The 27,011-nt window shown below is 33.7% G+C and overlaps 4 protein-coding genes and 1 long non-coding RNA gene across 6 annotated transcripts in view; all 5 read right to left on the minus strand.

Annotated features, from left to right (window-relative positions):
- The window catches only part of LOC128531338 (uncharacterized), a 123,081-nt gene extending 112,204 nt beyond the window's left edge, over positions 1-10,877 (minus strand). The window contains exons 1-3 of the mRNA XM_053505147.1: positions 10,811-10,877; positions 10,370-10,717; positions 9,675-10,010 (exon numbers count right to left, since the gene is read on the minus strand). Coding sequence (XP_053361122.1) covers positions 9,675-10,010; positions 10,370-10,717; positions 10,811-10,853 — 727 coding nt within the window. The 5' untranslated portion in view covers positions 10,854-10,877. The remainder of the gene's footprint in view (positions 1-9,674; positions 10,011-10,369; positions 10,718-10,810) is intronic.
- On the minus strand, positions 800-6,453 carry LOC128531337 (uncharacterized). 2 transcript variants are annotated; one of them, XM_053505144.1, is made up of 7 exons: positions 6,308-6,453; positions 4,591-4,719; positions 3,733-4,083; positions 3,154-3,489; positions 2,140-2,256; positions 1,908-1,945; positions 800-1,807 (listed from the first exon to the last, which is right to left on the minus strand). In XM_053505144.1, the coding sequence occupies exons 1-7, from the start codon at positions 6,336-6,338 to the stop codon at positions 1,670-1,672; spliced, it is 1,140 nt and encodes a 379-aa protein (XP_053361119.1). In that variant the 5' UTR covers positions 6,339-6,453; the 3' UTR covers positions 800-1,669. The 2 variants fall into 2 exon arrangements, with proteins under 2 accessions (XP_053361119.1, XP_053361120.1); XM_053505145.1 differs by lacking the exon at positions 6,308-6,453 and having other exon boundaries at positions 4,473-4,681.
- Positions 10,878-15,346: 4,469 nt separating the features above from the next.
- On the minus strand, positions 15,347-18,856 carry LOC128531799 (uncharacterized). The gene is made up of 5 exons (XM_053505947.1): positions 18,844-18,856; positions 18,369-18,719; positions 16,204-16,557; positions 15,998-16,111; positions 15,347-15,749 (listed from the first exon to the last, which is right to left on the minus strand). Exons 1-5 carry the CDS (start codon positions 18,854-18,856, stop codon positions 15,616-15,618), a joined length of 966 nt encoding a protein of 321 aa, XP_053361922.1. The 3' UTR covers positions 15,347-15,615.
- A 4,212-nt stretch (positions 18,857-23,068) lies between these two features.
- Positions 23,069-23,914, minus strand: LOC128531349 (uncharacterized). The gene is made up of 3 exons (XR_008361191.1): positions 23,821-23,914; positions 23,393-23,433; positions 23,069-23,313 (listed from the first exon to the last, which is right to left on the minus strand). It is a non-coding gene; the product is annotated as an uncharacterized LOC128531349 (long non-coding RNA).
- Positions 23,915-23,989: 75 nt separating this feature from the next.
- Positions 23,990-26,280, minus strand: LOC128531800 (uncharacterized). Its single transcript, XM_053505948.1, has 3 exons — positions 26,205-26,280; positions 25,761-26,105; positions 23,990-24,387 (listed from the first exon to the last, which is right to left on the minus strand). Exons 1-3 carry the CDS (start codon positions 26,260-26,262, stop codon positions 23,990-23,992), a joined length of 801 nt encoding a protein of 266 aa, XP_053361923.1. The 5' UTR covers positions 26,263-26,280.
- Between the last annotated feature and the right edge of the window lie 731 nt (positions 26,281-27,011).

Raw genomic sequence — 27,011 nt, forward strand, 5'->3', positions numbered from 1 at the left:
GGGTGCAAATCAACAGTGCTAACCACTAAGCCACCGTGCCACCAAGATTGATAATTCCCTCAAAAAAAAAAAAAAATAATAATAATAAAATAAAACTCATAGCCAGAAAGATTTTAGGTTAAAAAAAGTTTATCATGAGTGCTATCTTTTTAACTTTTTCACTTTTTTTTCATTTTTTTTATTATTAAGAGTTTACTTTACCTGAGCAGCTTATATAGAGTAATAGAGCCAGTGTTGTGAACTGGAGAAGCCAAATTATTAAAAGACATAGTTGTCTTGTCTCATTACTGTGTTTGTGTGTACATTATACAGTATGTAGTCACTTTAATCACCAATGAAATGTAGCCAGATGAACTTTTAGAGCACTCAGTATGATTTTACACAAAACTCTACGTCTCAGTTCTAAATATTTATGCTTTTTCTACTTGATTAATGTAACTCCTCATGCAAATGTATAACCAGATGCTTAAAGCAATACATTTTCAAAAAAATTCTCTATAAAGAATAAATGAAAAGATAATTACTGTATGAACTTAATCAGGAAATGTTTAATTTATATTCATATTAGTAATATATACATGCATTAAACATGTGACTTAAGACACCCTGTTATATGAGTGCAATACTCTTTAACCAAAAGGTTTATTAATTAATTGATTTATTTATTTATTTATAGCTGGCACTTAAAAAAATATATAATAATGAATTGGAGAACCTTGGAGAAAAGACACTGGCATGGGGAGAATGTGTGAAACTCAATGAACCCAAGCTCAGGGTTACACCAGGTACCCTGGAGCTGTGAAGTGGTATAATCATCTTTATTTAACTTTTTAAAAAAGTATTTGGAGATAACTGACTCTTAAACACAAAAATAAATAAACAATGAAATTAAATTTCACTGAACAGCAAAAACAAATAAAGGGGGTAGAGGGAATCAGATGGTAGTTCACCAAAACTGAAGTGCTCACAATATTTTTTAATAGTGAAAATAATTAAAAGACGGCATTTCTGTTAAAGACTAAACATATGGAATGGAAAGAAATTAAACCACTCTGCTTTTAAATGCATATGAAATATCACGTTTCCATGATTTCTGTAATATCGGTCTTAATTTTATATTTTTATATATTTATACTTTCACAGTTTACAATTTTATTTTTTAAATCATGCTCCTGTACAATTTAAATTTCTAGTTTAATTTCATTTTATTTTATAATGTAATTGACAGTTTTTTACTTGCAACTTCTAACTTTAGTTTAATTGTATTTTCTAGTGTAAATTATCCATTTTGTAGTGTAATTCTATTTTTCTTAGTAATTTTAACATTTTAGGTAATCGACAGTGATAAGCATTTTACTGCATGTGATTTATTTATTTATTTTTATCAGAATTAAAATTTTGGGAAGTAAATGTGTAAATAGTTTTCGCAGGTTTGGGAAATATAAGTTTGAAATGTAATGTTTACTCTTGCTATACTGTATGATTTACCCACTATAAGTCAGATCATACCCAGTTTCTTCACACCAAATTACCACAAGACAATATCTTTTGCCCAGACAGGTGGAGAGTAAATACCAGGAGTGGTGGAGATATATTTCTCATAAACCGTCTACATATGCTAGGTTTTGTCATTTCACAGCTAAAGAATAGCAAGAATTAGAGGACCGAGTTATTCAGCACCGATATAGCTGACTTCAGAGTACACAATGTCTTGAGGTGGTTTGCCGCTCCTCCGTCCGCTTTTGGATTTTCCCTTATTTAAATGTAGAGGGGCGTAATTCAATGATGTCATCTCCACATCATGGCCCTGTGGGGATGAAATTAATAGATTTCACAATTCATAAGCAAAAAAGATACTTAATTTACTGGAATTTTCAGTGCATATGTGAGTGTACATTATGATGTACCTGTTCGGGTGCCTTTTGTCTAACAATATTTTGTCTTTCTAATAACAAAAAGAAGAAAAAAACACATACACGGTTTATTGTTGTTTACTAATCTGACCATTATAGCTTAAAATGGAGAACCATATTTTATTGTATGGGTTTTATTTCATATATATATATATATATATATATATATATATATATATATATATATATTGTATACAGTGTTATTAAACATAGAAATACTACTTACCACTATGATATTTTGAATTTGTCCTTCTACAAATTATAATGGTTTGAGCAGTGAGCAGAATCGCACACACTCCCAACGCTGTTGCCAGAATCATCAGTAAAGGATTTTTAGAGCTTGCTGTGTGATTACACAAAAACGAAAGGGGGGGGTACACAAGGGTAAATAGTCAAAATCAGGTAGTAATGTTAATATTGTTATTGATTAATCAAAATAAATAAATAGTCTATAGAAATAATTATAGTGGAAAAATTAATACTTTAAATTGCAGATTGTGTCTTAGGTATGCATTTAAATAACTTTTATCAATTAAAATGCAAATACAGCAGAAGTTGACCAAAATATACAAAATATTTTCTAAGCTTTAAAATATAACTGGTGCATCCCTGGTCCCTAGCAGCTTAGTGAATACTTTTCAGTTTTTGGTTTAAAACTATGCGTTTAATTCTTCAATTTATAGTGCTGATAATTATATATGGGTTTGCAGTTTCCTTATGATATGGATAAATTAAATAGTGACTTTATTGAGAATTATTTTATCAGCAAAGCACTGGTGTGATGGCAGGTTTTCACTTTAATAAAATAAGAAAAAAAATAATTTTACAAGTTAAAAGTATCATAAAATCGTAGCTAAATTTTTCCACATAAATAATTTTTCATAAATACGGTACAAATATGTGTATTTATGGTTTACAACTGTAGTTGATTTTTTGCTTGTAGGACTTAAAATGCATTTTGTAACAAAATGTTAACTAAAATTATGTTAACAAAAACACATGTCCTGTAATCCTATTTTACACAGTAATAAAAAGGAGTTATTTATGTTAATGATGCCTGGTATTCTTAAATATTTCTCTCAATGATTCTTTATTTCAACTGGTGTCAAAAAGTCTAAAATAAGTTTAATTATCATAAAATGTATCATTATAATATAAACTTGAGGAAAAAACACAATATATGTAAAAAGCTTTATTGGATTCCCTACAACAGATTTAAAGAAATAATTAAAAGACTTACCCAGTTGTACTCGTGTTCCGTTCCCAAAAATTATCTTCCCACACACGACCACAGCGCAGTAGTAAGTCCCAGTATCACTGAGGCTGAGGATGTTCTTGGAGAAGTTGTACACACAGGTGGGTGTAGAAGAGCCGCTCTCACACTGATGGCTGCTGTTGTGATGAGTGTAAATGATTTGAGGATGGGATTGTGGTGGAGCAGCTCTGAACCAGAGCACTTGGAGTTCTGCTGCTTTGCTCTTAGAGAGAACCGAGCACTGCAGAGTCACTGACGCTCCTGCAGGAACTGAGTCCAACCCGCCGCTCTGGAACACTGAGATGTCCAAAGGATGTCTGTCTAAAATGTTTATTATAATGTTAACATTTTAGAAACAGAGCGCAGATTTAAAATATACAGGGACTATTTAACTACAACCACAAAAAAACATTGCTATATGAGTAATATTAAGTAATATTAAATTATTACTATGTAAATGTCTCTAACAGTATCTGTATTACAAATATACTGGAAAAAAATACATTTCTTAAAACTAAAAAGTATCTATGTGTATAAAAAAAATTAAAAAATAAAAAACATTACCTTTTACAGATAAAAATGTTCCACTGGAAAACTCAATAATATTCACTCGAGATTTTCCACAGAAGTACATCGCTTCATCGTCTTTTGTAACATGGAGAATACTTAGAAAAAAGTTTCCTTCTGTTATGTGTAATTGAAAGGTAGATTTATTGAAAGGTGGTAAAATTATTTCAGTGATCAACAGTCCGGTTATTCCAATCGCCTGAGGAATCCCTCCGAGTTTCTGCTTGTACCAAAGTATAAGATCATTATTGGACTTTTCTGTAAGTGTGCACTGAAGAGCCACAGTGTGACCGAAATCAGCAGAGACAAGCGAGACTGCTTCATCAAAATCCACAGGTTGGGCTAAATCTAGAAAAAAAGATATAGGTAGGTAGATGGATGGACAGATTGGAGGCTGATCATGATGACGATGATTACTTAAATCTAAATTAATTAAATAAGAAGTAAAATGGAGAAGAGAATAGTTATCTAAGCATGTGCGTTAAAATATTATATAAAACAAATAATCATATTTTTAAAAGTCAAAACAAAACAAAGGATGTTAAAATAAGACAACAACAAATAAAAAAAATTATCATTCAGATGTTTAAAAAAATATTGATAAATAAAGATATTGATTGAACTCATAAAATTTATTTCCAAAAGAAAAATGTTTCAATTAAAAAAGTAAGATCTGAACTACTTCCAACACTGAAAATCATGTCAGTTTAAACCTAAGTATGAACGTTTTTACTTACACATTTTGCTGAGAAAAAAAATTAGAATCCAGACTGGAGTCATGCTCAAAAGGAACAACAATAAAAAGTGAAACATTCTTATGCCAAAAGCACTAAACACCTTGAAGCTCAAACTCACATTTAACCTCATTGGATGTCACGTCTGCGGTTAATCTGAAATTTCCACGACAAGCTACATAACCTTCAGCCACCAGAAGTGAGGGGTGTAAACAGGAACCAAAAATAACCCCAGACAGATAGCTGTTTACTTTAGAAATGCAGAAGTTAGCCGTACATGTACAAATACAATCAGAATAGTCTACAATATATTAGAAAGCTTTAAATTTGAAGAACAAGAAACAATAGTCAAGATAATCAGGGGAAAAATATCAACTGGGAATTGAACAATGATACTTGGGCCTCCTGAATGAAAAGAGTTTAATTAAGTGTAAGCTCAAAAAGAGCTCAAAAGTTAAAAGTTTGTAACCAAAATTTTGCCTAATCGCATAATACAGAACATTAAAACATTTATATAGTGAATATTATTTATAATAGTAAAAATATTGACAATTTTATAAACCTTGTTATAGTACAAAAGGTGAACTCAAAGTTTATCAATCCAACATGTAAATTTTACTTACTCATCTGGGTTTAAACATTAAAAGAATATACAGCAATGTTTATTAATTTGATAAAAGTTAGTGAAGTCCTGTGGAGAACTATTGTTTGTTTGTTTTAACATAGATAAGTCTGCATAAAATCTGATTGTTCAGTATAAAGGCTAAGGCTTAAGCCAATGAAAATGTGTTTTAATTTTCCAACCCTGTTAACATATAAAAGGATATAAATGTCAAAAGGGGACATCCCTATGTTCCCAGGGACATTTTTATATGGCACATACATACTGGAAAAATTTAGTTTTATTGTTACGCCATGTTCCTTAGTTTTATGGTCCTATGTTTCCAGGGTCCCATGTTCCCCTGGCCTATATACAGTAGATTATAATTTAAACCTGAAAAAGATGTTCTGAATATAGTTAATATTCTTTCTTTGGAATAGGGTCAATCTGGATTTAGCAGACTACTACATGACCTTGTCCAATTATTATGATAGCTAGATTTTTTTTCCTGATTAGTGTCACTAAAAAGTTTTTTTTGGCCCTGTAATGAATTTAAAATGATTTCACTTTCACTATTAAACATGGCTGTGCTTTCTAGTGTAAATTTTTACATACATCTTTACTAAGCATTTAATTGGTTTTGATTCATTTTTTTTTTGACCACATTCTTTTTACAAAGTCAAAAATTCAGCACAGTTCTTACCGACTTTAATAAGGTCTTGGACAGCTCTTTACCCAATTTCAGCAATTTCAAATTTCCTTACTGTTTCGGTTGCTTATAATTGCCGAAACCGGTTGCAAGTATTTAGTCCCTTATGAGATGGTTACTTTGTTTGGCCAGCAGTTTTTTTTTGGCCATGCTGGATGGTCCACTGTGATGACACCTCGACAGGAGCAGCTGAAAGACTAGCAACCAATAGTGTATGTACGCTCCCTGATAAAATGGTAGAAAGATAAAGTAGTAAGTTAAATTAATTAGCTAATTATAGTGTCTGGTAACTAAGATTTGATGGTGGTGAATTTAATCTCACACATATAAGAACGATCCCAATAATCTACACTATATTACTTGTGCATTTATCTACAGAAAAAGAAACAATATTCAAGATAATCAGAAGAAAAATATAGAGTGGGAATTGAAGAATGTTGCTGAAGGCCCGGGTTCAATTTCCACCCAATGCCCAAACCCCAGCCACTGGATGCAGTGCCAGTCCCAAGATTTTATCAGCCATCTTACATTTATAGATCAATTCCTTTTCTGGGAACATCAGTACATGGGCACTTTACCAGCATTTGTGGTCTTAATGTAGATCTGTAAATACACATAGATTATTATCTATAAACATAAATTTTTCTTCAAGTTTAGAGCAGTAAATTATGATAAAAAAAAACTTAGTATTTCAACATGAAGGATTTAAATCCTCTAAAAAATATATCTTTTGTTTTTCTTATTCTTTAGACTCCTTTCCTTTTTAAAGATTGAAAGCTGTGTGTGTGTGTGTGTGTGTTAGCCATTCCACTGCACCATGCTGACTGTTATGCCTCAGCATATCAGACTAGTATTCTAGTGAGACCAAATTATTTTTGATGGTTTCTCGTTACACAGCTACAATACAGGCTTTCATCTTGTACTCTCCTTTCTGCTACTTCAGAAAGATCTCTATCTGCGCTCAGCTTCATATCACAGGATGCTTACAGCCACAAAGAAGATAACATGCCGAATAATTTTCAGTTATAACAGCACTCATGAAACAGCATGAGAGATTGTTTGAGATAAAACTAAAGAGATATTCTTAGGCTAATTTGGGGCACTTTTTGGTAGGTTGACAAGAAAAGCACTACCATTCTGACTGCTGCCTTATGTGGATGTCTGCTATACAGTATTTTGCAAAACAACATATCCTGTCAAGTAAAATACATTAAATGACACGTTCAGCTTAAATAAGGGCAGCTGTTAAGGTGAAAATGGGACAGTCAGTGATGGTGAAAAAGAAATCAAACAAATTCAGAATATTAAACAGTTGTGTTGCATTTAAACTATTAAATCTATTGATCAGTTAATTAAAAGAATATTTGTCATATAACCCTTTTTGTAAACATTTTGTGACAAACAGTATCCCAGTGCTGGTTTTTAGCGAATGCATGCTTTTCTATCACTGTTGGAGTAACTAGCTTGGGCAGTGTCTTTTAAACAAATCTTTTTAAACAACGTTTGGCTTTAAACCTTTACAAATTCTGTTAAAAGATCAGGATTATAATGTATTTATTAAACTTTTTAAAGATTAGATAAATCTCAACCACTGCACACAATTGGCTCAAAAATCAACTTAATACCTAACTTGATGTGACAGGACACAATATAAGCCTAAATGCGTTCCTCCTATACACTCTCTCTGCAAACATAGCTTTCAGGAAACCATGCTTTACATTCTCCACAGATCCAGTCCTCTATGGCATTTATCTATTTCCCCCACTCCATTTATGGGATTCATCCCTTTTTTCCATTATTATTTGATTATTTGCCTTTTTTCCATTATTATTTGATTCTTTGCCTTTTTTAACATATGCATACTTGTACTGTATGTGTATGGAAAAAAATGTCTGAGAATGTGGCTCACACAAATTTAGTAACTCAGGATTTTATGGCACCTTGTAGCCTAGAACCATGTCGATTCCACAGCAGAAAATAATCAAAAGTGTATTTTTTTATGCAATTTCTTTAACACGTGATTGTCACTAAAAGCCATTTGCAGGTAAAATTTAGGTGTATTGGTAAAATATCAAAATGATTGTTTAATATAAATAATTAGCAGGAACAGTATAACAGTGACTGGCTGGTACTGTAACATTAAAAAAAAAACACAAAAACCTTATTTGTGCCATTCTACTTGATGTCACAATTACCAGATTTAACGCAATTAATTTTGTGAGAGAGCATTGAACCAAACATGTTCAACCAGGAAGAAAATTCATTACTTTTAAATAACTGCAAACATATCACTCTAAAACAAAGTATCCATTAATCAAGTTTTCTAGTAAAGCAATCAATGTTTAGTATAAATTATATTAAACATTTCCTGCTTAATTAATATAAGACATTTGACCAAACCAATGAAAATAGGAGAAAATAGGAAAAGATATGATCTATTTATCTGATGTTATCAGTTATCACTTCAGAATACACGCAATCTTGAGGTGTGTCTTTTGTCCTTCTCGCTCTTTTTACTTTCTTCTGATTGAAATGTAATGCAGCGTAATTAAGATCCACTGTATCATCATTCTGCCGGAGTATAAAGCAAAGATTCAATAAAACACAGCTGTCTCAGTCATTCTACTGATAATGCAATCATTATGCTTAGTAGGTTTTTTAAAGATCACTTATTATGCAAAATGTCCTTATTGAATATTCACACAAGTCTCTTCTAACGTTCGTCCCATTTATAAACCTGTGTCTGGTATTGTGTATATCTGAGACTTACAGTATATTAATTTGTTAAAAAGGAGCACAAGTAGTTGATCTTTAAAAAATACAAACAGTAGCTTATAAGAATATGATTAAAGATTACAGTAATTACCTGATTAGAAATATTTTCTACAACATAACTTTGTTGGTTTTGTCTCCCTGTGGAGAAAATAAAACAGATGTAAGAAAATGTCACATGGACTAGCTTGGACAACATGCATGTAAGAAATATATACATTCTGATTGGTCAGACAGTGTTGACTTTTTTTTTTAATTCAATTTATTAATATAAGGCTTTTAACAATTGTCATTGTTGCAAAGCAGCTTTATACAATCAAAAGAATTTGTTTGTATGAAATGTGAATGTAGCCTATATAAATCAAAATGATAAGATAGGATCTGATGATAGCAACGATTTGATTTATGGTAATGTGCTCGTAATACAGTTTCAGACTAGTAGAATTTCACACTAAGCTTTATTGATTTTTTATTTTTTAATGGTCAAATTCTTGACCTAATTAAGCATGTATGCAAAGTATAAATAAATAAATAAATAAATAAATAAAATATATGATTTATTTTGTTGGAGCCTATTCCAGGGGACTTGGAGCACAAGATTGGGTACGGGTGCCACTCCATCACAGGCCACACACACATAACAGACAATTTGGAGATGCCAATTACCCTAATCTGCATGTGTTTGGTCTGGGAGGAAACCAGAGTCCCTCAAGGAAGTGCTAACTGCTATGCCACCCTACCACTATAAATAATTATTATAATTAGATAATAAATTTGTACTTTTCATAATTAACTTAAACCTTAATTGCAGACTTACCAATGCTTTGTTTAGTGTTTCTCCTTTTACAGATAAACACAGCTTGAACAATTATTACAATCACACAAACTCCTAAAGCTGCTGCAAGACAGATCACTACGGGATCCAAGGATTTTTCTGTAGCTAATAACAAAGCACACAGTGATTCATTATTTCTCTTTATTTTGCTATAAAATAATTATGTTGCCATTTAGTTTTACTGATTGCTATCAATGAATTTAAAAGCAATCAAAAAAAAATCTAAAAACTGGTTTAAAATTTTACTACACAACCAAAAAATGTATCTTTAAGTGAATGTGTTCTTACCCAGTTGTACTCGTGTCCCGTTCCCCAAAATGATCTTCCCACACACGGCCACAGCGCAGTAGTAAGTCCCAGTATCATTGTGAGTGAGGATGTTCTTGGAGAAGTTGTACACACAGGAGTGTGTAGAAGAGCCGCTCTCACACTGATGGCTGCTGTTGTGATGAGTGTAAATGATTTGAGGATGGGATTGTGGTGGAGCAGCTCTGAACCAGAGCACTTGGAGTTCTGCTGCTCTGCTCTTTGAGAGAACTGAGCACTGCAGAGTCACTGATGCTCCTGCAGGAACCGAGTCCAACGCACTGCTCTGAAACACGGAGACTTTAACATCTTCATCACCTGTTCAGTGTAATATAGAGAGCATACGGATGAAAACACTTGTGTCCAGACATGTGGTTTTGTTGGTGGTGAGATGGCAGAGTTACGTTATACTTAATGTGACTGAATAAATCCTCATCATTTATGGTATAGCAGCTCTTATTACTACATTAACCTTTTTTTCTTCTCTTCAAATGAATGAGAAAAATATGTAGCTTGTAATTTTATAAGTAAACTAAAAAATCTTAATCTTTGTGTGTTACGACCATAGAGCCTTCCTCCATAAGTATTAAAATACAGTGTCTTATGATGGAATGAATATAAATTTAGCATAAATCTACCAAAATTGTGTATGTCTACAGACAACTTTAAGTAATTACCTGTTACTGCCAAGAATGTTCCACTGAAAAAAGCTACTTTTTCCCAGTTAGATAGTCCACAGAAGTAAAGACCTTCATCATCCTTTTTCGCATGTAATATTGTTATAGAAATCCCTTTATCAATTTTTTCCACTATCACTCCTGACCTGATGAACTCAGATGAAATTTTTGCATCTGCGTGCAAAAGCCTTTCTCCAATTTTTTGAGGCATCTCTGCAGATTTTTGTTTGTACCAAACAATACGATCTGCTTTACTGTTGTCCAGAATTGTGCAATTTAGACTAACACGTGCTCCAGACTTCGCTGAGACAAATGACGGCTTGTAAAAATCCACAGCTTTGGCTGAAACTAGAAAGAAGAAAGTTTAAGTGCAGTGTAACAAGGAATAGAAAAGTAACAACTATACATTTTTTTTTTAAACAAGAAGCTTGTGATACTTGCATGTCATGTAGAAAGATAAAAGAAGAATCAAGCCTGGAGACATCTTCACAGAGAAGTTAGTGCTTGAAGTGAGCTGGCTGACTAAAGTGCAAGTGTATAGTGCTGAGACATTCATTTCATTGGCTGCTGGTTATTATGGGATGACTTTAAATGTCCATCCCACCTTCAGATTCAGATGTTTGTAACACAGTTTGACCACCAGAAGTCAGCACAAAGTAGAGATTGATTTTAAAAGTGTGTTGGGTTAATGCAATTATGCAATATTTATATTTTGTATGTATATGCATAAACTGATTTATTCACAAGAAATAGTCTGCTTCTAAGAAGGCTGGATAATAGTTTTTGATGTTGTTGAATTAACACCCCACAGTGTCTGAATCCGGTCCGATTAAAATAATCTCTGAGAGTATTATATTACTGGGGGTTTTACTGTGTACCATGATTTTTTTTTTAATATTGAATTAAAAATGGCTTCCTAAAGTTATTCCACAGATTTTCCAGACATTAACAGAAATGATAACGTGTCACATTTGTGCGTCATGTTCATCGACTGAACAAATGAACTTTTTGTGCATCAGAAATTGAAAGACCTGTAAAGTAAGTTAAAGCACTCAAACGATCCCACTCACTTATCATCTACAGCATTTATCCTATCCCAGGGTACAAAGGGCACAAGGTGTGGTGCACAGAATAGGATACCAATCTATTGCAGGGCACAAGCACACACACTTTCTCAGTCTTGGTGGTTTGGAAACTCCATGTCTTTGGACTGTACAGCAAAAAAGAAAATATTAAAGGAAACCTGCCAAACAAGGGTAGAAAATGCAAACTACTTGCACACAGATCCAAAGGTGGGACTCGAACCCTTGACTCTAGAGGTACTATAGGTACTAGGCCAAAGTCTTCTGCAAATTTAAATTGTGTTTATTAAAGCAATTTCCCTCTGGGATTAATAAAGTTCTTTAAAGTTCTTTGAATCTTAAAATAATAATTCTCATGTGCATGATATTAGTGCAGCTGGAATTTTATGCCGAGCCTCAGTGTAGTGCCTTGGGTGGGGAGTCGTGTAATGTGTGCTGTGGGAGTGATTGTGCACATTTATAGGAATGCGTTTTAACAATTTAACACAACTACAGACACAACAATGAATACAAAACTCAAACATAAAGGCACAGCTTGGCAGAGAAATCGTTAATCTTCCAAAGACTGAATTTTTTGCAATGTAAACAAACGTGAACTCAAACTCAAAACACAAAACTCTCATGTCTCCTTGAGATAAAGGTATCCCTTTTATTGTCTTTCACATTTTTTTTTCTTTTTTTTAACTTTTCTTTTTCCCTGTTGACAGGTAAACTCGCTCTCATACCGGGTGCTACCTAATGTCCACATGGCAGCCCAGATCTGTCTGACCAGAAACTCGTGGTGTAGTTGTCACTTTTGTCGAAGTGTTGCTTTGAACCGTGGACAAAACAGCTTTACAGTACATGAAAAATTAGACCTACCTAAAAAAACAAACCAAACTGTCAAGTATGCTAGTGTATCTATTTATTTGTTTGTGACCCAACAAGTCATGTATTAAGTCACACAAGTTAGTTTTGTGTTAAGGCTTGTGCAGTGCAATAGGTGAAATATTGAAAAAAAAAAAATTGAGGTAAGTCGGTTGATAAATGTCTTAACTTTGTGATCTCTTAAAAGAATAAAAAAAGGTTTAATGCTAGACATTGTTTTATGCTAAGCACTTAAATGAACACTATCTAAGATGGTTACTCCAGTTGTCATAAAACTGGATGCTTTTTTTGCTTTAAATCCACATTGCTGTCCAAGTAGCAGGGAAAGCCTGGTGCAAAGTTAAGACTCGGGGGTTCCTTCTTACAATGTTATAGAATCCTCATTAAAATTTAGGATTAGCAATTTTTTTTAGGATTTTATTGGAGATACCTGAGGAGGTGCTTGTAAACAAAATTGCATTGTCCATAACTCAACAACTGCACATAATACAATTATAAATTTTGGATCAAAATGGAGCTTATTAAAGTAAAAATCGAACAATATGCATAAATCATATGACCCAAACATACTGTTTATCACAACATTCTTCTTCACAGATAACATCATATTGTAGGTCTCTCACTCTGTTTACAACTAGGTCTCATCTTATCTCGCTGAAAGAACGGATCATGTTGCCCTGGGAGACGCTAAATCCGCTACACACAGTTTAACCTGTGGTGTTCCTCAGGGCTCAGTGATTGGCCCCATTTGGTTATATTGTATATGCTTCCTCTGGGCTGTATCATCAGCCAGCCTGAAATATTACTTTATTGCAATGCTGATGATACTCAGCTTTACATCAGGTTAAAATCAACCTCCTCATCTACTCTGCCATCATTCACTTTGACCATCTGTTTGGAGGAGATAAAGTCATGGATGTTACAAAATTTCCTGCAGCTGAACAGCTCTAGGATTAACGCTTCACCTTAGTAGGCACCCCTCACCATGACTAGTATCACCTTTTCTGGTCGGGATATCCCATTTTCAACATCTGTAATTAACCTCTAGGTAAAAATGGACTCTTAGGCTACGTTTACACTGTCGGGTAAATGTGACCCAATCCGATTTTTTGTTCATATGTGACACATATGGGATATGTTCTATGTCTGTGTAAACAAAAAAAAAATGCATGCATTCTGATATTTCGAGATCGGTTTCAGGCCTCCTTTATATGTGGAAATAAATCAAATATAAATCAGATACGTGCTAATGTGGGGATTTCCTAAGGCATTGCGTTCTGTACGCCATTAAAACCGTGACTTCTTCGAGGTTTAATGACGTAATGTTATTCTCTGGTGAAACCGCGTGTGGAATTATAACATCGCAGGTGACATGGAAAAGGAAAATGCTTATTAGGGCTAAATAAAATTAAGAAATCAGTATTTGGTAAATGAAGCATATGCGCAGGCTGCAATTATGCTGTTTTTTTCTCCTCCGCCGTTTTAAAACCATGGTGACATTTCGCGAACTTTGCATATATCGCAGCGTGTTAAGCATACTTCACCTTCGTCTATCTTGGCTAGTGTTTAGCGCAAGAACCTCCCTTTAAGTATGCGCAATGTTTCAGATGCCATAGCAAGTGTAAACTCGTGTATCGGATACGAGTCATAGTTGAAAGAACGTGTAAACAGATGGTCAAAAAAAATTGATCTAGGCAACAAATCAGAATTGGGCATCGAGACCTGCAGTGTAAACGTAGCCTTATTTGACGTATGTGGCTCATATCCAACATCTGTGTAACATCTTTCTTTCATCTTAGGAACATTGCTAAACTGTGTCCAGCACTCACATTTGCAGATACGGAAAAGTTAGTCCATGCATTTGTCTCCTCCAGGCTGGACTTTTGCAATGCACTCCTCATTGGGACTGGAAAAAGTCTTCAAAAGCTGCAGTATATTCAAAACTGTGCTGCTAGGATCCTGATGAGATGACGTAAATATGACAATATAATGCCCATCCTTAAATCTCTTCATTTATCAAATCTGCTCCCTGTTTCATTCAGAACTGAATACAAGGTTGCCCTTCTTACTTACTACGCCGGAGCTCAGCATAAATTTCCAGGTGCGCTAATATTATGCACCTGGCTCTACATCATAACAATATCTAAAAGTAAATTGAATTAAATTGAATTTACAACCTTAAATATGCTTCAAAAATATGAAAATGAAGCTTCTCTGAAACAACAGAGCTTTGCTCTTTATTTTACAGATGTCATTAGGTTCTTCAGATGTCAACAGAAAATTCTGTTAAACTGCCGTAACAAATCTACTGTATGGTGTCCCACACTGCTCTGTTGTTCACAATTTACCTGCAGACTTTCATCCACGATGACTAATGGATTGCATATGAATATATAAAAACAGCGATTACTTTACCAGTCGAAAGTTTGGACACAGCTTCTATTACAATGTTTTTGTTTTGTGATTTATTTTCTACATTCTACAACAATAGGGGAGATTTTAAAACTATGAAATAAGAAATATGGCACAAGGTTATTAGGTAACAATAACAGTCATTTGTTATTTTAAGACATGAAAGTCAGCTGTTCTGACAATGCAAATTAACAGCACCTTAGATTAGATATGAAGTATCAGACACATCTCAATATCAACCGTTCAGATGAGATTGTTGCATATGTTGGACGCCTTCAGCATTTATACAGTGTGGAAAGAAATAATCAGGAAAGAACATGGAAATAAAAGGTATATCCCAACCTTTGATTGGTAGTGTGTATATCATATTATTAACAATTATAGGAAATACCAATTTCTTAAATATTTAAAAACAAGTTTGTTTTGCAATTTGTCTATAAACCATCTGTAAAATGCACTTTTATGTCATATGCACTTCCTCCATGACACTGAAGTTTTACCAGTTGTTGTATAACCTGCCTACAGAAATGTTACAACATGGGTATGAAACACTACAGCTTAAAGAGAACTTTTTCCAAACTAAGATTTATCACATTTTGCATAGTAAAAACAACATGATACAAGCTCATAAATAACCAGACCATACCACTTGTTCAACTGGACAGAAATTTACTTTCAGGCATTGTTATGATATTCACAATAATGAGTTTTCTAGCTCATATTTGTTACTTTACATTTCTTTTAAACTTTTTTTTAACATATAAAGTTCAAGTTTATATCTCACCCCTAAAATGAGGATTTTTTTAATACAGTACTACCATTAAACAATGCATTTATATTGATTTGGTTTAAACATTAAGCAGGTGGAAAAAAAGGATTTTCTAATTAACTAGAGTTCATCACTTCAGAATAAACAGTATCTTGAGGTTGTCTTTGCTTGGCTCTTCGACTTTTAGTTTTAGATTCAGGGAAAGTTAGGGCAGCGTAATTCATCTCCACACCATTCAGGTCATGAAGAACTGGATATAAAGAATTAATCACACAAACATGCTATTAGTGTACATGTTTCCTCGCTATGTATAGTATTTACACAGTTCCTGAGTAGTTACCTGATTGTGTATTTTCTCAGTAAAAGTACCTTGTGAAGGTTTCATGAAAAGTTCTGTGTAAGCTGAGATGTACTAGCAATTTTATTCAGTTTTGTCTTGAACTACTTTGTAAAAGACACACAGTCAGTTTTTTACTTGACAACCCAATAAAGACTTACCCCTTTTCTGTTCCAAGTTTAGTTTATTGCAATATAAAAATGCTTGAGCAAAAATCACCACCACACACACAGCCAATGCCACAGCAAGGTAGATCACTACAGAATCAAATGCGTCTGTAAAACAATATTATAATTAAGAAAAATAAGCTAAACAAGTATTAAACAAAATAAAAACAAACAAATATAAAATATAATTACATACTTACTGACATGTTGAATGTTCTCCAGTTGTACTCGTGTCCCGTTCCCAAAAATGATCTTCCCACACGCGGCCACAGCGCAGTAGTAAGTCCCAGTATCATTAAGGCTGAGGATGTTCTTGGAGAAGTTGTACACACAGGTGTGTGTAGAAGAGCCGCTCTCACACTGATGGCTGCTGTTGTGATGAGTGTAAATGATTTGAGGATGGGATTGTGGTGGAGCAGCTCTGAACCAGAGCACTTGGAGTTCTGCTGCTCTGCTCTCAGAGAGAACCGAGCACTGCAGAGTCACTGACGCTCCTGCAGGAACCGAGTCCAACCCGCCGCTCTGGAACACGGAGACTTTTACATCTTCATCATCTGTTCAGTGTAATACATAGTGTTCGTATGTAAAAACTTCAGCATTATGAGAAGGAACAATAATGAGAAGTTAGATAGCAGAGAATACTGTCCTTGTTTGTTTATTCCTCGTATACTACAGTACAGCAACTAGCCAATGATTTTTTATTTTTTCGGTTTATAGTTTTATTATATGTTGTTAAATAAATTTATTCTACTTATCATTTATGGTATAGCAGACAGAATAAAAAAAAAACTGGTTTTGAGTTCTCCAATGTATGAAATGTTAAGATATCATTAAAAGGAAGAGTTCTAACCAATGTACAGACAGAAACTTTCTTTTATTTACATACAGTAGATAATCATTTTAGAATTTAATTATCTTAAAAATATTACAAGTTAATACACCAGGCTAAAGTAGCACTTATTACATATGTATGGATACCTAATAAATTGGCCAAATATCTATGCATAAAGGCTCTTCACTGGTGAAAATAGCATATAATGTTTATTTCTATTTACATGCATAATAGATACCGCATACCTAAGCACAAAACGAAATTTCCATACAGTGTTTTATATAGGGCCAGTTGGATTCATATGAACTCTGAAATTGTTAAACACTGGGAATTTGACTGTGTAATAATAATAATAATAATAATAATAATAATAATAAATACATTAATGAATTAAGACAAAACAATTACAAAATGAATTACAAGATTAAAACATATTCAATATTTCAATATTTATTAATAGTTATAAAATGTGTTAATTAATGATAAAATTTCAATTGTAACATTTTTAGATCATTTAGATAACCATTAAATATATGATAATGTTTAAACTAAAGAATCCTGATGTATGTCTTGTGAAAGGAGGTATAGAGAATGTGCATTTGTTAAGAAAAAAAATACTCAAAGCAAAGCAAAGAATATTCAGTAAATTCTCAAAGACCAAATCCATTTTTTTTTATTACCCTGCTACAGATTCACAAGGCTTTTTTACATTGCTTGCACAGTTTATTGACAATTGTCAAAAATGCCATGTTGGTCTAAAAACTTTGCGGGCCAAAACAGGGTGTTGGTACTAAAATCTGTCTCACCTTGGTGAGAAGATGATTTTTCAGATAGGATCATATAACACTATGTTTTCTAATACCTAATGTTTCTTATCTCCCGATCTATGCTTTATGGAAACACAACTACACAGTAAATACAATTTCCTTACCTTTTATTAGTAGTGTCTGTAACTTTCAATGATCTTAGTTGTCACTCAAATAAAACTTGGTCAATTTAGATTTTACATGAAAAGACATAAAACTAAAAAAGGGTATTGTTCTAAAATGCTAAATTGTTGATTAAAGATACTGCAACATGAATTTTACATGGTTACGTGCAGTATTTTTTTTCTTTTTTTAAGCCTTTACCAAAAGCCGGGATGCTTTAGGCAGCACTTTTCACAGGTCATATGCTTCTAGAAGCTTACACAAATGTTAGTATCAATACTCAAAAATCATTTGCATTTTAAATGATTATGGTTTGAAGCGAGACAATATAAAGCTAAAAATTGTTATTTTTGGTTGAAGTTAGAAACTGCATTTTTAGAGAGGCAAGATTGGTAACTTTTATGTTGCATAAATCTCAGAAGTAGCTACTTTGACACACAAATTGTCTCTATTATATATATGACATAAAAAAAAAATCAGCACCAATACTGTGTTTTGGCCATGTGTAATAAACTTCTACGTTTCCCTCATCACTTTCGGTTCTGAATTACACTGCAACTGCTTAATTGTATACAATATAATACAGTGTGTGTCAGTGACTTACCCATAACAGCTACTAGTGTTCCACTGAAAAGCTCAAATTTGCCCCAGGTATACACTCCACAGAAATACAGTCCTTCATCTTCTTTCTTTGCTTCCACAATTGTCAAAGATGCACCATTTATTTTTACCAATTTCTTTACTTCAAATCTTAAGGAGTCAAACTCTGGTGAAATTTGGCTGTCTTTATTTGCTATAACTTTTCCGACTTCCTCAGGCAACTCCACAATTTTTTGTTTGTACCAGACAATAAGCTCGTTGTATATATCTTTAAATGTGCAGTTCAGAGTCACACGTTCTCCAGACTTCACAGAAAAAAATGACGGTTGTTTTAAATCCACAGCTTGGGCTAAATCTGGAAGAAAAAAAAAGTTACATCAAATGTAACAAATCTGAAGACAGATTGCTATCTATTTTACACATGTACGTAAAAAAAAATCTAAACATACAAATAATTCTGAGGAATGTAACAAGAATACAGAGTGGTGCCATCCTTATAAATGACATGATAGATGGGTTAAGGTGTTTTAAAGTATTTAGAGATCAAACCATTGAATTTTTATACAGGAGCCTTTTATCTTACTGGCTTGTACAAGTCACATGAACCCATCAAAATTTCCATCCCACCTACGTGTGTGTTTGGCCAGCAGAAGTCAGGGGTGAAAAATGCACAGTGGTTAACAGATAAGTTTCTATCATTGAAAAGTTTGTAACTTCAGTTTGATACAATAGATTTTGGTTAAATGTATAACTAATTAAGAAATTCAGTTTCCCTATACAATTAGCACTTTTAAATATACAGTATATTTTGTCAATTTACAGTTTAAAAAAAGAGAGAGCTTTGCAATAACACTGTTCATGGTCACTCTGATTAGTCTGGCCCCTCACAATTTTTTATTTTTTTTTCTCACGTCATTTAATGTTTTTTTTTTTTTTTTTTTTCTAAGCCATCACAGGGCCAGCTTTGCTCAATAGAGAGACAGTTATGATTGTAATGGTTGTATCTCAGTTAGGTGTATTTCTGTAAAGTGTCAGACAAGAGAGGTGGCAAGGATGTATAGTAGCTGCAGGCTCAGCTTTATTTATCTTTGTGCAACATGTTCAAAACAAACGGAACAGGAAGCAGAGCTATAAATAGGACTGAGCTAATTGCTACCATGCAAGAGAACACAAGCTGAAAAACTTAAATTTAAGCAGTGCTAAATGAGATTTACTGTAAACAAGATAACAGTGTGATCTGGAACTTAACTCAAAACATGTCCACGTGGGTCAGGTGACTCACATGGTCACATACATCACCTCCTTGACACATTGGCTTCAGGAGAAGCACCAGCTACAGATGGGCATCTGGTTTTAGCACCACTGTCATGAGACTCTGAGTTTGGCTTTTAAAAAACTTATAATATACTCAAATTATTATTATCATTATTATTTTTATATTATTATTATAATTTGTAGTAGTAATAGTAATATATACATATAATAAAACTGTAGGTTTGTGTGTCTGTACATCGAACATGTTTGGGTTTTGTTTTATTTCAATCGACCCACGTGAAGAAAAGCTACTTTGAAATTTAAATGAGAAAAAAAATCAACCTTGAAACGATCATTAGTTCATCTCAAAATTCAATAGATAGCGCTGTAAACTCTTTAATACGCATTTATGAATATGCAGTTGAAAACTACTTAGGAAACACAGTCTCACACCTTCATTCTGTTTACTTCAAAGTGTCACGAACAGGGTGTAATGGCAGGTGTTGATCGCTGTGGGCGGAGAGAGCAGGCATAGAGGCAGAGGGGTTGTGTAAGCAAAAAGAGTCTTTTAATGACGGTAAACACAAAAGTATACAGTGGTGTGAAAAACTATTTGCCCCCTTCCTGATTTCTTATTCTTTTGCATGTTTGTCACACAAAATGTTTCTGATCATCAAACACATTTAACTATTAGTCAAAGATAACATAATTGAACACAAAATGCAGTTTTTAAATGATGGTTTTTATTATTTAGGGAGAAAAAAAATCCAAACCTACATGGCCCTTTGTGAAAAAGTAATTGCCCCCTAAACCTATCAACTGGTTGGGCCACCCTTAGCAGCAATAACTGCAATCAAGCGTTTGCGATAACTTGCAACGAGTCTTTTACAGCGCTCTGGAGGAATTTTGGCCCACTCATCTTTGCAGAATTGTTGTAATTCAGCTTTATTTGAGGGTTTTCTAGCATGAACCGCCCTTTTAAGGTCATGCCACAACATCTCAATAGGATTCAGGTCAGGACTTTGACTAGGCCACTCCAAAGTCTTCATTTTGTTTTTCTTCAGCCATTCAGAGGTGGATTTGCTGGTGTGTTTTGGGTCATTGTCCTGCTGCAGCACTCAAGATCGAGTTGACGAACAGATGGCCGGACATTCTCCTTCAGGATTTTTTGGTAGACAGTAGAATTCATGGTTCCATCTATCACAGCAAGCCTTCCAGGTCCTGAAGCAGCAAAACAACCCCAGACCATCACACTACCACCACCATATTTTACTGTTGGTATGATGTCCTTTTTCTGAAATGCTGTGTTACTTTTACGCCAGATGTAACGGGACACGCACCTTCCAAAAAGTTAAACTTTTGTCTCGTCGGTCTACAAGGTATTTTCCCAAAAGTCTTGGCAATCATTGAGATGTTTTTTAGCAAAATTGAGACGAGCCTTAATGTTCTTTTTGCTTAAAAGTGGTTTGCGCCTTGGAAATCTGCCATGCAGGCCGTTTTTGCCCAGTCTCTTTCTTATGGTGGGGTCGTGAACCCTGACCTAATTGAGGCAAGTGAGGCCTGCAGTTCTTTAGATGTTGTCCTGGGGTCTTTTGTGGCTTCTCGGATGAGTTGTCTCTGCGCTCTTGAGGTAATTTTGGTCGGCCGGCCACTCCTGGGAAGGTTCACCACTGTTTCATGTTTTTGCCATTTGTGAATAATGGCTCTCACTGTGGTTCGCTGGAGTCCCAAAGCTTTAGAAATGGCTTTATAACCTTTACCAGACTGATAGATCTCAATTACTTTTGTTCTCATTTGTTCCTGAATTTCTTTGAATCTTGGCATGATGTCTAGCTTTTGAGGTGCTTTTGGTCTACTTCTCTGTGTCAGGTAGCTCCAATTTAAGTGATTTCTTGATTGAAACAGGTGTGGCAGTAATCAGGCCTGGGGGTGACTACAGAAATTAAACTCAGGTGTGATAAACCACAGTTAAGTTATTTTTTAACAAGGGGGGCAATCACGTTTTCACACAGGGCCATGTAGGTTTGGATTTTTTTTCTCCCTAAATAATAAAAACCATCATTTAAAAATAGCATTTTGTGTCCAATTATGCTATCCTTGACTAAAAGTTAAATGTGTTTGATGATCAGAAACATTTTGTGTGACAAACATGCAAAAGAATAAGAAATCAGGAAGGGGGCAAATAGTTTTTCACACCACTGTAAATAAAGACACAAAAACAAAAGAACAACTAAACTCAAACAATACTTAATAACGCGTAGAGCTGAGACTGGAACACAACAAGACAACACCCTCCAGAGAAACAGACCCCCAGCCTCTTTTCAAAAAAAAATTTAAATCTTGATTTATTAAATTTTTGAAGTTGTGGTTAATGTCCATGTTTGTGTGGCTTGTGTCTACTGTATGTGGATTTCCTCAAGTTCTCCGGGTTTCTCCCTAAACATTCAGGTTGATGTCTTACCTTATAGCCACTGTCCTGAAATATAATCAGGATCCATAATGGCCCCAACCCAGACAAGATGCTGACCAAAATGAATGAATGAATAAATGAATGAATAAAGAAATTGAAGTTACACCATATATTTTATTTAATTGTCAGTTTTTCCCCAATTTTACTGAATGTGGTTTGTAAGCAGCTGTGCTATAAACACATATTTAGATCAGAGATGAACAGATGGGGGAATAAAGAACTTCTACACAGTATTATGGAATTGCATGTAATAAGTAATTTCATTAAGTATTATTAACAGCCTGATCTTCACACAGTAAATACTAGATTGTTTAGCAACAGAACATGCTGTTACATATTTCTTTATCATCACTTCTTCCGAGAAAGATTTCCCACTTCCCGCAGAAGTTGATGTAATCACTTGATAATGTAATTTGCATACACAGGGGTAGCTCTGTGGTTCCAGTTTAAAAGCTCAGCACCACCTACTGTAGCTGCCGCTGTTGGGGCCTTAACGCTAAACTGTTCAGATGTTTAATGACTAAAATGTTATTTGATCTTGATAAGCCTAACAAATGCTGTAAATTGCTGGACTCAATTTGTAGGCTTACTCTGCAGACATTCTATGTTATTCATATTAATATTATAATATTAGATGTAAATATTATTTACATATTACAGTATGGTCAGCTTTTCCCAGCCATGTCATAAAAGTCCTTGTAGATCTGCAGTCATTTGCATTTGCCATACACTGTGCTGAAACATTCATACTGTATTTAATTTCAAAATATACGTATATAGAGAAAAGACAAACTCACCCTTTCTATTACAACATGCTCATCGGAATTTTACATTTTAAATTAAGATCTTCCAGATGATTTAGTAAAAAAAAAAAAAAAAAATTATATAATATGATTAAATAAATCATACAAGAATTTCAGTATAAAGTACAACTTCTGTTTATGATTAGAATTATTGGTCGGAATGTCATGACATGGATTTGGCTTAAACAAAAAACAATAAGTCAACAGACAATTGTTATACAGTATACACAAGGAGCAACTTTGAGTAGGGAACTTTAACAGGCACTTATTAGGAGATTGCTAACAGTAATTTAAGTAACGTGAGTGTACGTCACGTCAGAATAAACTGTATCTTGACATTGTCCTCTTTTTGTTGTTTCACTTTTATTTTTCCTCTCACTGAAATGTAGTGCAGCATAGTTCAGCTCGACAGCATCACGGACCTGCAGGAATTAATATAAAGAGTTAATCAAAAATAAGCAGATTACTGTGCATTACTTCATTTTATGTTTAAATTGTTACCTGGCTATGGGTTCTCTCCTTCAGGTTTTGTGGAGGTCTCACTGAAAAAAGAAACTTTTATAACTGGATCTGTAATAAGATCTACTTGCACTGTAACATTTTGAGAATCTCCTCGGCTGCAATAGATTATACAACTCAAGTTGATTAAAGATGAGTTTGCCCCTAGGTCATTTAACAGATAAAAAAAAAGAAAAAGTAATAATAATAATAGAAAAAAATAAAATAAAATAAATAAATAAATAAATAAATAAATAATAATAATAATAATAATAATAATAATATATTTGCTTGGATGGTTTTATTTAGTTTAAAATGATTTTATTTAAAAACTATATAATTATATAAAAATATTTCAGATAAAACTTTAGATTATTTGAAATACTAAATTATAAAATGCATTTTACATGAACAGCAAATTTAATACGTACACTCGTGTTGTTTAAAGTTTTGTTTTTTGCAGCTTAAGATTGCTTGAGCAAAAATCACCACCACACACACTGCTATTGCTGCAGCAAGGCAAATTACTACAGAATAAGATCCCTCTGTAGAGAAAAAAGAAAAGATAGCATCATTATAATAAATATTTACTCACTGTAGCTAACCGATACAAATTACGTTTACACTCTTACTGAAAACTTGGTGAGTAAACGTATCCACATCCAGTTGTACCCGTGTCCCGTTCCCAAAAATGATCTTCCCACACGCGGCCACAGCGCAGTAGTAAGTCCCAGTATCATTGAGGCTGAGGATGTTCTTGGAGAAGTTGTACACACAGGTGTGTGTAGAAGAGCCACTCTCACACTGATGGCTGCTGTTGTGATGAGTGTAAACGATTTGAGGATGGGATTGTGGTGGAGCAGCTCTGAACCAGAGCACTTGGAGTTCTGCTGCTCTGCTCTTAGAGAGAACCGAGCACTGCAGAGTCACTGACGCTCCTGCAGGAACCGAGTCCAACACACTGCTCTGTGATACTGAGACTTTTACACCTTCATCACCTGTTCAGTGTAATATGGACAGCATCTATATTAAAATACTAAAAAAAATTATTTAAAATACTTTTGACATTTTATATTCATATAATGAAAATTTGTTTTGCAAAGTCACACTTCACCAGAGTTAGCTCAAAGTTTAGTTTACACACAATGAAACATGAATTAGTTCACAATCTTAGTTTTTAACTATAATTTAAAACAATTTTAGCTAAGTTCAAAGTCGCAAAAATGAACTAGTTATATTTATTTCTTTTATTTTTTAACCAAGGTACGCTTGTACGCAGTTTCATTAGAACATTTCTCTACCCATCCAACCCCAAGTCTATCTGCAAAAATAAAAAATAAAAAGATTGTATTGTTCAGTGTCTGATGTACCATGTCATCTATTTTAATGTTTTGTTGCAAACTGGTCTATTTAGGTCACTGTTTACTGAAAATGGCTCTCATTTATTGAATAGCACTATTTTAGCAAGTTACCACTATTACAAATTTAATAATAATAATAATAATAATAATAATAATAATAATAATAAATAGAATGATAACAAGGTGTAGCAGCTAAAAAAACATAAAAATAATCATGGATATATGTTTTGCTCAATAAAAAAAAATCTTGATATAACATACATTATATTAGACAGTAAAAAGATGTTTTCATATTTTTTATATTTTTAATTAATTAACAAAGATGTACAGCACTAGTAAAAACATACCTTTTAATTTTTGTGATTTATTTTTAAACAGTATTGGAGATTTCAAAACTATGAAATAACACATTTGGCATGGTAATTATATAACAACATCAACAGTCAGTTGTTATTTTAAGATATAAGGTCAGGGGTCCTGGAACAGTTTTTGAAAAAACATTATTGTGTCAAGTGCATTTGCAAAACCCATCAAGCACAAAGTAAAATCTGACTCTCACGAAGACCTTCTCAGGACAGCAAGACCAAAATTTACCTCTGCTGCAGAGGAGAAGTTCATTTAGAGTCACCAGCCTCAGAAATCACCAATTAACAACCAGCACCTCAGATTAGAGCCGTTATGGATTTACAGAGCAGAAGTAGCAGATATACATCTCAATATCAACAGTTCAAAGGAGATCATTGTGTATTTTGGATGCCTTCAGTACTGTTTTACCGTGTAGGAATAAAAATCAGGAAAGACCATGGAGTTTGAAGGCATGTCCAAACTTGTAATGCATTTATTTTGGGAGGGGGTATAGGTCAAGTTTTAAAATTAAATCATGAAATCATGTTGCCAGGATTTGTATTTTTTACAACATACTTGTACAACATACAACGTACAAATAAGGGGGCTTACACACATACACACACATTTTTGTATTGGTATATGTATATTTGTCAGTAACTTACCTGTCACAGCTAAAAAGGTTCCATTGGAAAACTCAAATTTGCCCCAGGTATATAGTCCACAGAAATACAGTCCTTCATCACCTTTTTTTGTTTGAAGAATTGTTAACGAAATGCCATTCATGATCTCCATTATTTCGTGTCCTAATTTGAGCTCAGGTGAAGTTTGGGTGTCCATATGTGGTCTAGTATTTGGCACTTCTTGAGGCAACGCTCCAAATTGTTGCCTGTACCAAATCATGAGCTCTTTTTTGCTGTCATCTTGAAATGTGCAGTTCAAAGTCACACGTTCTCCAGATTTCACTGAGACAAATGATGGTCGGTTAAAATTCACACCATGGACTGGAACTAGAAAATCAATCAGTCAAGTCAAATCCATTGGAACAAAGAAAATATGGTTGAAATAATAAATAGAATAGGAAAGAATAGAATAGAATGTAAACTTACATATTATGTTGAGAGATAAAACAAGCATCCAGCATGGAGCCATTCTCATAAATGACATGATATTTGGGTTGTGGTGATTGAAAGTATTTAGACATCAAACCACTGAGAATTTTGTACTGGAGACCTTCATCTTATTGGCTGCTTTAAGTCACGAGTTCATTTTACATTTCCATTCCACCTACATGTGTGTTTGTAACCCAGATTGGCCAGCAGAAGTCAGTAAAAAATTTATTAAGAAATGTATTTACATAATTTTGACATAAGAGCATTTAAAGAGTTTAGTCACATCATTCTATAATAAGCATGTTTCCAAACAGGAGCATGAAATTTCTGCATACATTTATGGAAAAATGCTACAGTATGAGCTAAAGAGACTAGGGGTTTGTTAATTCACTGGTCAAAATTCAAGAGTTTCCATGTGGTTCCTGTTTCACCATAAGAAGGAACAGGGTTAAAAATCATGCATGCCACTACAAAACCCTAAATGTTGGCATCTCTGTTACAGCATCTGATAGAAGGTTGTTTAAGGTGAAGTCTGTTCTTACCCTCTAACACATCATCTTACCCTCAAACCACAAACTTTTTCCACTTACAAAATGAAAGAGGATGACAGCACATGTACCATAATGTTTACTCTTGATTTGTTATTGATGAACATGTAGACTTCAAGGAAAAAGCAATAAATATAGATACTACTGTACTATGTGCAGTGACACAAAGAATCATTTGTGATATAAAGCTTACAGTAGCTAAGTTACTCTGTATTTAAAAAAATCTAAACTTTTTAATGAAGTTTTTCATAACAAG

The sequence above is a fragment of the Clarias gariepinus genome, chromosome 10 (assembly GCF_024256425.1).
Source record: "Clarias gariepinus isolate MV-2021 ecotype Netherlands chromosome 10, CGAR_prim_01v2, whole genome shotgun sequence".
In the NCBI taxonomy this organism is placed as follows: Eukaryota; Metazoa; Chordata; class Actinopteri; order Siluriformes; family Clariidae; genus Clarias; species Clarias gariepinus.

Coding starts and splice junctions, on each gene's coding strand:
- LOC128531800 (XM_053505948.1), bottom strand. CDS start 26,262: ATGTCATTTATGAGAATGGCTCCATGCTGGATGCTTGTTTTATCTCTC. Junction 26,106..26,204: donor TTTATCTCTCAACATAATAT/GTAAGTTTACAT, acceptor TTGATTTTCTAG/TTCCAGTCCATGGTGTGAAT. Junction 24,388..25,760: donor AACCTTTTTAGCTGTGACAG/GTAAGTTACTGA, acceptor TACACTGAACAG/GTGATGAAGGTGTAAAAGTC.
- LOC128531799 (XM_053505947.1), bottom strand. Junction 16,112..16,203: donor GGAGAACATTCAACATGTCA/GTAAGTATGTAA, acceptor ATTGTTTTACAG/ACGCATTTGATTCTGTAGTG. Junction 15,750..15,997: donor AAACTTGGAACAGAAAAGGG/GTAAGTCTTTAT, acceptor CTTTATATCCAG/TTCTTCATGACCTGAATGGT.
- LOC128531337 (XM_053505144.1), bottom strand. CDS start 6,338: ATGTTCCCAGAAAAGGAATTGATCTATAAAT. Junction 3,490..3,732: donor AACATTTTTATCTGTAAAAG/GTAATGTTTTTT, acceptor TAAACATTTTAG/ACAGACATCCTTTGGACATC. Junction 1,946..2,139: donor AAATTCAAAATATCATAGTG/GTAAGTAGTATT, acceptor TTTTGTTATTAG/AAAGACAAAATATTGTTAGA.